The following is an 11011-nucleotide window of genomic DNA, read 5'->3' on the forward strand; positions in this document are numbered from 1 at the left end:
CCCTCCAAATTCAATTTTCGATTTAACTATAAACCCTAAACCCTAAACCATTCAAATTTCAATTTAACTATACCCCCCTCCAAATTTAATTTTGAAATTAACTATAAATCATAAACCCTAAACCCTTAAAATTTAAATTCAACTATAAGTTACACACATTCTATACAAAAATACATTTAACAAACAAAAATCTATTCCAAAAGAAAATCCTAAAACAATTCTCCTAAAAAAACCCTAAAACATAAATTTAAACTAAACAAACTTTATATTTAAACTTACCTAAGGTGGCAGACGGCGGCGGAACGGTGGCGAGGGACGGCAACGACAACGAAATGGAAGGCAACGACGGCGATGACGATGGAACGGAAGCCTCAGCGCGGTTCTCTCTTCCCTTTCCCCTTTCGGTTTTAGTTCTGTGAAAGCCTCAGTCGTGTGGCCTCGAAAAATCCCCAAAAAGGCGTCAGGAATACCATTATTCTCGACGCTCATTAAAAGGTTTTCTCGACGTGTCACGGTGCGTCGGAAAAGTCCCTTATTTTCGATGTCGTTACCGATGCACTCTGCACGACGTCGGGAATAAGGTATTTTTTAAAATTATTTTGGCCTATTCCCGATGCCGTGTGGCCGACGCGTGTTTGATGCGTCGGGAAAAAGTGTATTCTCGACATTTTTTATGCCGACGTCCTTGTTGGTGTCGAAAAACTTCCGTTTTCTTGTAGTGTTTTGCATGCTATCGATAATTGCTTCGAGTCACTATCACTCATAGTATAAATGAAATTGATATAGTTGCAACTTTTGTTGAAATAAATTATTGATTACAGGTTATGCTATCAACATTTATATCATTTAGAAATTCAAAGTTCAAGTCATTGGTGATAAATTCATAAAAAATATAATGACATATTGTGCATAATAAATTCATTGATAGAAGTCATCATTGATAGTACGAGAGGAAGGAGACTGAATAACAAAATTGGTATTTTTTAAAAATTTACCATATGACAAGTCAAAAATTTCCATTTTTGCAAATATTGATCCCCTTATGCTATAGATTATATTTATTTTCTAATTCGTGCTATTTCGTGCAATTATCCTTATATATAATATATATACCAAAATTTGAAAATCACATTAATGTGATTTTCAAGGGGGAGAGGATGATGTTTTCTTTCCCTCTCTATTTCATTTTCTATTCTTGTAAAAAAAGAATTCGTTATTAAGAATTATTTTAGGTTAATTCTTATAAATATAGCAAACCGATAAATATTTACGGTACGTATAACATAATGAAAAAGTCCATGAAGCTAGCAATTTTTTTTAAATATTTCAGGTTTGCATTTTCTTTTTTATCGTCTTTTTTCTCTTCCTCTAGATGATTTTTTTTCTTTCCATTGTTTTTTTCTCTTCTTATTATGTAATTTTTTTTAAATATTTCTGTTTGCTCTTCATTTTCATTTTTTTCTTCTCCCTTTTTCTTTTCCTTTCCATAGTCTTTTTCTCTTCTTCTGCAATTTTTTTTTTAAAATTTCTTTTTCAAACTGTTATTTGGTTCAACATCGTGTACCAAATATAAAATATCTATTTTTTTTTTTTCATTTTCTTTCAAACAGATATTTGGTTGTTTAAAATCGTGTGACAAATATAAAAGATCGTGAAAGAAATCGTTGGGATATTGGATAGCCAAGTTTAAACGATTGTGTACTAAAAAATTTTGAAAACAAAATCGTTAAGATTTGGCTATCCAAATTTAAGCCATGAAATGTAAGCGATCGTGTATCAAAGAATAGTCAAATCTAAACGAGCGTATATCAAATAATGTTGAAAAAAATTGTTTAGATTAAACAATCGTGTAGGAAAAAATAGTCAAATTTAAGCGATCGTTTACCAAATATATCACAGGCATTTTGCACGCACCAATTAATCACAGTCATTTTTTGTATTTTCCATTATGTGCCTGTGACATTTTTTCGTTTTTGAAATTATTATATACAGCCAAATCTGCTTGAAAGGTTTGTAACAAATAATAATATATTCCACATTGTTAGAAAAATATTAAAGATGATTTGCTGAAATCTCATAACAGAACTCAACTGATTAATTACTTACTAACATTATCCAGTTATCCTAGATGTAATGAAAATATTTACTGGAACATATTAGATTATCTCCGATTCATTGAATATTAATACATTTAACACATTAATAATCAATTCCTCATCAATGTTCATCCCGATGGACTATAAACAACAATCGGACTTCTCACAACATATCGAGGATTAAACCAAGTGATCGAACCCGATACCATTTTGTTCGACGGCAAAGGATTGGCCTTCACAACAACCTTAAACCTCTCCTTTTGCAGTAGATATGAGAACGACAAAGTCGCTGGCTCTACCGTGATCTCCACCCCAGGGGGAGCCCAGACCGTGGTATTGTAAACTGAAACAGGAGTGCCGACATTGGTCACTTCCCGCCAGAACACGGCGGTCGTCGGTTGTCTGGTGCTTTGGAGTCTGAGTTGAAAGGTTGGGTAATTGAGAGAGTCATAGCCTTGGCCACGGATTATTGTGGCGCAATTGATGGATTTGGTTCCAGTGAGGATGGAAATTGAAGATCCACTGTAACCTTCGCTACAAAGGAATTGAATGTACGACATCTCATTGAGGTCGTAGATTAGGCCAGGGTTTTTGGCTTTACCTGGATTAAGGTTGCCGGCACCGTACCCGAATTCTCCGTCAGGGTTCCCACGTCGACTAATTGGTTTCGCTTCATAATATAGATATAGAAACATTAGTATTTAGTATTGTTTTCGAATACCTTGAATAATTTATGTTATGATACTCCGGTCGAACTAGCAATTTAGGCTCGTATTTATATTCATGTTATTTACCTTATTTACGATTTTTGTTCCAGGATTTGAAAGGAGTACATTTTAGAAACTCTTGAATTGTACTAGTACGTGCCACTTGATGTTTATTATGATACTTTTTTTTTTCAATAATAAATTGTTCTCTAACTTTTAGACATAACTAAACACATCATTGACCAATCATCTAAATTTTAGTGTAGATTTTAATCTACTGTTGAAGCTTTTTATTCTTTTGTTTATCAATTTTGTAAAAAGTATGGTTATTGCATATATGTTCCGAAGCTGTGTAAACTAATTAAGACATTAGTTATAACTTGACATAAAAATGATTAGAACTCAAATCTTCATAAATATATTATAATTTGCTATTACATACATGCTTTGCATTATATATAGTTCATTTTGTTTGGTTTGGTTTAGTTATCTGTTGTAATTTGTAGGATATATAGTCTACTAGTTACCAGTCTTACCTACTATATGAGTTTAAAGCAAAAATCAAGTATTCTTTAATGCATGGTTTAAATGTTTAAAATGTCTGAAATAGTAAATTTTTTAAGGGAGAGGGAGGTACCGGTGGTAAGCAAGGCGGATCTAATGGCGGCCGGAGACCAAAGAGGGTGGAAAGATTTGACATAGGCGGCGGCAGCGGCAACATGGGGACAAGCCATGGAAGTGCCAGACATGAGTGTAAATTTAGAGAATTGAGTGTCACCTTTCAGCCCCGTCAATGATTTCAATGGCGTGTAACCCGCCAATATGTTGACTCCTGGTGCTGCTATGTCCGGCTACAACACATTCACAACCCCACGAGTATCTCATAACCCTAAACCCTAGAACTTAATACATGCATATGTACCTATTACGTATGTATGCATGTCATAAAAATTTCAACGTGACATCTGAAAAACGGTTTTTAAAAGTATTTATATATACCTTTAGAATGCGGGTGGAGCCTGGATTTGGGCCTCTGGAGGAGAAGGGAGCAACAATTGGAGCTGCTCCTATGTGTTGTCTTGTTTTGTATATCACTGCTGTTGGTGTTCTGTTATCAAATCAAACGACCCATTCCCCGTAATCAAACTTTTTTATCAATACTTTTCCAAAGATTAATATTTACTACCTATCAAAGTACATATTCTATTAAAGAATCACATGAAACCTCGTCTTAAAATTAATTGGCTATATAATGAAAAGAGTAATCCATGCCTCTCATATAATCATAACATTGATCGATTGATATACACCCTAATTTAATTAGATTAATAATGAAATCTTATCTCAAAAACTATCGATGATGAGAAGGGTGTAACTAAGATATTTAATGAACAAAACTGAGTAGAAACACAGTGTAACTAAAAGATTTGACCTTGAGGAGTGGATGTAGGAGTCAATAGTAGCTCCAACAAAGCTACTAACCAAAGTGGAAGGGGCCATGAAGATATCAGTATTGTCAAGAAACTGATCACTTTGAAGGATAGCACCAGCAGCACCAATTGATTTGACAGCCGAATCAGCTCCCCATGTCAGCAATTTGCAAAACACAATACTGTCTTTCACCTTGCTTGGATCAAGTGAGTTCTCTACACAATACGTTGCATCATCTTTGCTCTCTATGTTCTTTGCCACATCTTCTCCACTCACTAATTTGTACATTTTTTTCTCTGGATTGAATAAGTTTATTCCTACCCCCTGTCCATATATACAATTCATACAACCATCATCAAACATGCACTTTTTCACCATTCCTCTTTTACTAAACAATATAATAAATTTTAAATATTAATAACCCTAATTATTATTGAAAAATTGATTCTACAGTAGCTAGAGAAAATGAGAAGATTACGGGTTCATCAGTTAAAGACAGTTGTCTCTAGCTATTAGTACTAGACAGTCTAAGTGAATTCATAACTAAAACTATAGGAAAGCTCATGTTCAGAAAGTATACAATAAGAAGATATACGGAGTGAGACTAAAATTCAACGAGTTGAAAGTAAAAAATAAAATATTTCAAGATATAAAATATGCTGGATTTGCCTTTCTTAGTTCTTTGTAAATATGTTAAGTAGTCACTATTTGATAGAAAAATTAGTGACGTCTAGGGAATTGTCAACATTTAAGTAGTAATAATTAAAAACATCTTTTAATTTAAGTCTAATTTAATTAATTTATATTCATTTTTCTTTTCTTGTTAGTTAGTAATTTATTTTTAACTTATTATCTTTTAGAGAAAAGGTTGGAAATTATTATTAATTAACCCTCATTTGCAGAGCCTTTTTAAATATTTCGAAAAATAGAACCACGAAATAAAGAATTGTCACATAATATTTTATATATTTTAAGAGTACTTTAGATTAAATCGTATTTTGACCCTCTTTCTTAAAAAATACCATCTTAACTTTATGCTGTGTGTTGATGTTCTCAGAATTTGCATAAGAATGTATGTTAAGATTTGAATTTTTTCCAATAAGCTTCACAAATGAAAGTTAAGCTAAACATAGATAAATATAATTAAGTTTTTTTTTTTTTTAAAAAAGAAAATTATTATAAGTATTCATCCAAAAATATATTCAAGAAACTTACAGAGATGTTCTTCCCGTTGCCCAACTCGACTGGACTGATAAATGTCCGATCAATTGAACTGGCAGAAACCGTCAAGATCCACGGCGCGTGGTTCACAACAGTGCCGGCACTCGGGCCATTGTTCCCGGCGGCCGTCACAGTGATGATGCCCTTCTTCATGGCATGAAATGCACCGATAGAGATCGGGTCCTCAGTGTAATTGCCATAGCCAATGCCAGCAATCGATATTGAAATGACATCGACGCCATCCTGTATGGCGGCGTCAAAGGCAGCCAGAAGATCCATATCGGAGCATCCGGTGCTAGTCCAGCAAACCTTGTACATGGCTACTCTGGCCGATGGCACACCGCCACGGGCAGTTCCTTGAGCCAGGCCAGAGAGGTTGGCTCCAGTGATTACATTTCCGGTCGCTGTTGACGATGTGTGTGTGCCATGACCGTTAATGTCTATGGGCGACAAAATGTCCAAGGGCTCGGTGAGGCCATCTAGTTTGAAATATCTTGCTCCGATGAGTTTACTTCACCCATATAAAAACGATTTACTAAAGGAGAAAGGCATAATTCATATTGTCAATATATGTGATGGTAGTGAAAAACGAAAATTACTTGTTGCAGCCACTGAAATTGGCAAAATGGTCACAGGTGCCTTTCCATTTTTTGGGTGGAGGACCAAACCCATCATCTTTAAAGCTATCCGCCGTTGGAGTGATTCCTATCATTAGTTCAATTGAATTACATGAACATAGCAATATTCCCACTATAATTAGAAAAATATATTAAATAACAAATTTTAAATCATATTGGATAAATTATTAGTAATTTTTCATAAATATAACAAACCACCAAAATATTTATGTTCGTGTAACAAAATCATGAAATTAGCTATTTTTTAAATATTTTAGGTTTTCCTTTTCGTCTTTCACTCCTTTTTGCTGATATTTCTTTCTTTCGTATTTCTTCTTTTTTTTTTCACTACTATTTCTTTTCATTGTCTTTCTTCTTTTCCTCTTCTTTATTTACTTAATTTAGATTTGGGTTTATCAAAATTTAAATGATTGTGTACAAAAGATAGCAAAATCTAAAAGATCGTGTATAAAAAATCTTGAAAAAAATCGTTTAGATTGGAGTAGACAAATCTAAACGATAGTAAAAAAAATAAACGATCGTATAGACAAATCTAAACAATCGTGTACAAAAGAATTAAAAAAAAATCGTTTAGCAAATTATTAACAATCGTGTACAAAAGAATCTTGAAAAAATAAACGATCATGGGCCAAAAGAATCTTGAAAAAATTCGTTTAACTAAATTTAAACAATCGTGTACCAAAATTATATAAAAAAAAATCGTTTAGATTTGGCTACCCAAATCTAAACGATCACCTAAATCTAAACGATTGCGTAACCAAATTACAATCCTCCAATCAAATTAAACAATCGTGTAGCCAAATTAAATGATAGAACTGAAAAAATAAATTACGTAGATTTAGCCATCCAAATCTAAACAAATCTAAACGACCAAATGTAAATGATCGTGTATCAAACAATAGCCAAATCTAATTGATTGTATACTAAATATATTACCCGCGTTGTTGACGACGTGGTTGATAGTGCATTTTGGTATTTTCCATTGTAGGTCTGTGAGATTTTTCTGTTTTCGAAATTATTCGTGTAAATATTTTGCTGTTTTGTTATATTTTTTAAAAGACCCCTAAATTAAATAAATATAACAAAACCCAAAAACATTTCAAGGCCAGTGAAAAAAATTAAAGACCGCATGAAACGACAATTGTTTTTCCATAAATTACAGATTCCCTTTGTTGGTTTTCAATATTGTGGAACCATTCTTGACTTCACTTCTTTTTATTCTTTTTTACAATTTATTATTCTCTTCTTCGTATTATTAATTTTTCATATTCTTACTTCTTCTTGTTCGCGTTTTCTTCCATAATTTCCTCCTCCAAACTTTCTTCCTTCTTCTTTATCTCTCATCTTGTTTTTACTTCTTGGTACAAGATCTAAATGATACGATCTAAATATTTATTTACCAATATCTAAACGATCAATTGTTTATCCCAAATAGATAGAGATCGACCATTATCACTAAGTAGATGGTTATAAGGGTACAAAATTGTTTAGATTGGTTACAAGATTGTTTAGACTAGGTACAAGATCGTTTAGACAAGGTATAAGGGCACATGATCGTTTAGGTTGGGTGCAAGGGTACAAGATTGTTTAGACTGGTTATAAGGATGCAAGAAGGTTTAGACTGAGTACAAGTGTACAAGATTGTGTATCAAGATCGTTTAAATTTGGTATAAGATCAATTAGGCTGGGTATATAACTGTTTAGATTTGATACAAGGGTAAAAGATCGTTTAGACTAGGTACAACCTTGTTTTTCAGTGTGTGATCGATTAATCTTGGAGTATTTTTGTTATTTCATGTTGTGAGCTTATGAGATTTTTCCTTTTTCAAATTTTTTTTATATGATATAAATATATTTTTTTCTTGCTTTTTTATATTTTTTAGAAAAACCCAATAATATTTATAAATATAATAAAGTATCATAAGCTAGTCATAAACCTAGATAGACCAAAATAGATTTAGTACTATATGTGTATATCTTGATCCATTCCGATTGGTCGTAAATAGAATGAGATATTTTGCTTTATTTTATAAATATTTTGATTTATTTGTTATATTTGGAAATAACCCTTCCCTAAAAAAGTTAATTATAATATAGATTTTTTTTAAATGACAAAACTAAAAATATTTGCAAATACATCAAAATTTCAAAATCTAAGAATCATAGTTATCGAGGACACTAATAGACTTGTATGAGTCTATCATTTATTAGTGTCCATCACTGATAGATTTTAAAATTTTATTATATTTATAAATAATTTAACACTAATAGTTAAACTATACTTGTTTTGAATAACATATATTATATTAGATATTGTTGCACATGTAACAATTAGATTTAAATAATTAAGTATACAACATTCAATTTTAAAAAAATTGTAAATATATCAAAATCTGTTCAAATCTATCAATAATAAGAGTCTATCATTGATAGATCATACTATATAGCAAATATTGGTCTATTACCAATAAACCATAGGAGTCTATCAGCGATAGAAGTCTATCACCGATAAATTTTGCCATATCTGCAATTTTTAAAAAATATTGTGATTGTGCTATCAATTATAATTACCCATGAAATTACATCTCCATTTGAATTTTGAAATATAACATTGGGTAATTATAATGGATAGCAATTTTTAGAATAATTATTAAGTATGTAGCAATATTTTTTAAAAATTGCAAATATAGCAACATCTATCGGTGATAGAGTTCTGTCGTTGATAGACTCGTTGATCAGTGATAGACCAACATTTGTTACATGGTCTATCAGTGGATGACTCCTATCATTGATAGATTTTGACAGATTTTGCTATATTTACAATTTTTTTAAAATGTTGTTGTATACTTCATTATTTTGAATATAATTGCTATATTTGCAACTATCCTTATAACATTTGGATGCAATGGATTCATTTTCTTTTATCTAAAAATCTAACTAAAGTTTTCTAATTCATACCGACATAATTAACTCTACGCTTGAAATAAATTGTAAATGGATAGTAGACACTTCAAACATAACAGTGAATACAAATAACTAGCCTGAAATATTAAAAACTAAAAGCATTACGATGAATACAAAATTAAACATTTTTATTTGAGAAAAAAAAATAAAAAAAAAATAAAAAGTATTACCAGTATCAAATAGGCCCACAATAATGTCACTCTCCTGTCTTGTTTTCCTTTTTGCATTGATAGGAAACCCAAGGAAGTCCCAAGATCTTGTTGTTTGTAGCTTTCTGTATCTGTTTGGAATCACATGCTGCACATCTCCCCTCTCTACATCGAACCCATTTACCATAAACTAACTTAAAATTAGGGTGCTAAAAGCAAATAATAATGAACAATACCCAGGCACTAGTAAGTGATTTTTTTTTTTTTTGAATTTTAAAATGATAAGGTCTAAAAAGCAAATCAAGCTAATCTCATGCTTACCTGACAACGTTTTGGCCTCTGCCTCAGTAAGCTTGGCAGCGAAGGCATTGAAGTTATTTGTGTAACTGTACACCATAGACTCTTTTGCTTCCACATGGCTACAAATAATAATATAGATCACTACAATGATAATTGTCACACTTTCATAACTATATTTTAAAAATGAAATTATTCCAAATAATATGACGCATTATAGTTAATTTAATCATATCAAAATGAGAATGGCTCATAAAGTATGAATTATTGACCAGAGATAAGAGATTCAAGTCTCTCCCATATTACTTCCATATTATCGTTGACGAAAAAACATTATCAATTTTGTTTGGTCAAAGTAGATACAAAGCAATGAGATTGTTTATAGGCTTGGTTGATTTGCTAAAACAAAAAACTACCAACCGTTCCCTTTTTTTTTTCTTCTTTATTGTAGTTGTTTTCTCATAGTTTTTTTTACTCATTCTTTTTATACTCCTAACCAGGCCTATTAAAATCAAATTGTTACAAAACTGGTAGTTCCAAAATATAGATAATATTAACGTACAATAATATAACCCACCTTTCCTTCACTGACATGAGAACATTGAGATTTATATCTAGACCATCGACCTCATTTAAAATAGTTCGCCCATTCTCCAGAAAAACAATGAAATGTTTCTGCATAGAAACGCCTCCTTTATAAACCTTAAAAGGAAATCAATAAAATAGCACATGAATTTATTAATAACAACCTTGTCCTCGACGATTTCTACAGCAGCAACGCATCCGGCGATAAAGAAAAGAATGATGATGAAAACACAAGAAAATTTTGATATTGACATGATGAACGTGCGTTGAATATCTTCCAACTTGAATGTCGAACAACTGCAAACTCTCTTATTTTATAATGTAAATAAAAAAGGATTAGAATGTTTTTGTTTACATGACTATCCAAATATAGAAATCAAAACAAAGTGGCAGTTTAAATTGTTTAGAAAAGATCGAAGAACTTTGCAAATATAATGGTTAGCCATTGGATTTGAATAAGTGCAACGTGAGACTTGATGTTTACGTCTTTTTCATGGCCCTAAGAGATTTTTTTTCTCTCTTTTTTTAGTTAGGGAAATCTTGATCAGAGAAAAAAAAATGGTTCAAACAACCTGAAACCTTCCCAAAATCTAGTTTGAGATTAACTTAACTAACTAAGACATGTAATTTTAACCAATAGACTGGAATAACAAATACCACTCATGCATGTCTTTTAATGGTTAGGTTTAGTTTCAATTTAATATTATTATTAATATCACTAATATACATTATCTACTATTTTATCTTTTACCTCTATTACTTTATTGTGCCAAGATAAACTGCCTAATTAAACATCATCATTGATGGAAGGTGTCTATATAAGGATAAAACTCTTTGGATCGTCTCTTTCTTGTTAAGTACTTCTTTCTTCTTGTCAATAAAATCTAATAAACACTACACCAAATTATACTTTTAATAGTAGA

General features: G+C 31.5%; 1 protein-coding gene across 2 annotated transcripts; it reads right to left on the reverse strand.

Annotated features, from left to right (window-relative positions):
- Positions 1-2111: 2111 nt before the first annotated feature.
- On the reverse strand, positions 2112-10489 carry LOC103495168 (subtilisin-like protease SBT4.14). Of its 2 annotated transcripts, XM_051090641.1 has the most exons (10): positions 10253-10489; positions 10081-10178; positions 9528-9625; positions 9228-9371; positions 6055-6160; positions 5450-5966; positions 4236-4558; positions 3803-3911; positions 3441-3654; positions 2112-2766 (listed from the first exon to the last, which is right to left on the reverse strand). In XM_051090641.1, the coding sequence occupies exons 1-10, from the start codon at positions 10340-10342 to the stop codon at positions 2225-2227; spliced, it is 2241 nt and encodes a 746-aa protein (XP_050946598.1). In that variant the 5' UTR covers positions 10343-10489; the 3' UTR covers positions 2112-2224. The 2 variants fall into 2 exon arrangements, with proteins under 2 accessions (XP_050946598.1, XP_050946599.1); XM_051090642.1 differs by lacking the exon at positions 10081-10178 and having other exon boundaries at positions 10253-10363.
- Between the last annotated feature and the right edge of the window lie 522 nt (positions 10490-11011).

The sequence above is a fragment of the Cucumis melo genome, chromosome 10 (assembly GCF_025177605.1).
Source record: "Cucumis melo cultivar AY chromosome 10, USDA_Cmelo_AY_1.0, whole genome shotgun sequence".
NCBI classification, from domain to species: domain Eukaryota; kingdom Viridiplantae; phylum Streptophyta; class Magnoliopsida; order Cucurbitales; family Cucurbitaceae; genus Cucumis; species Cucumis melo.

Excerpts from the sequence above, each read along its gene's own strand:
- LOC103495168 (XM_051090641.1), bottom strand. The coding sequence starts at position 10,342 with ATGTCAATATCAAAATTTTCTTGTGTTTTCATCATCATTCTTTTCTTT. Across the intron at positions 10,179-10,252 it reads TAGAAATCGTCGAGGACAAG|AAACATTTCATTGTTTTTCT; the intron begins GTTGTTATTAAT and ends GTTTCTATGCAG. Across the intron at positions 9,372-9,527 it reads AGAGGCCAAAACGTTGTCAG|AGAGGGGAGATGTGCAGCAT; the intron begins GTAAGCATGAGA and ends GGTTCGATGTAG.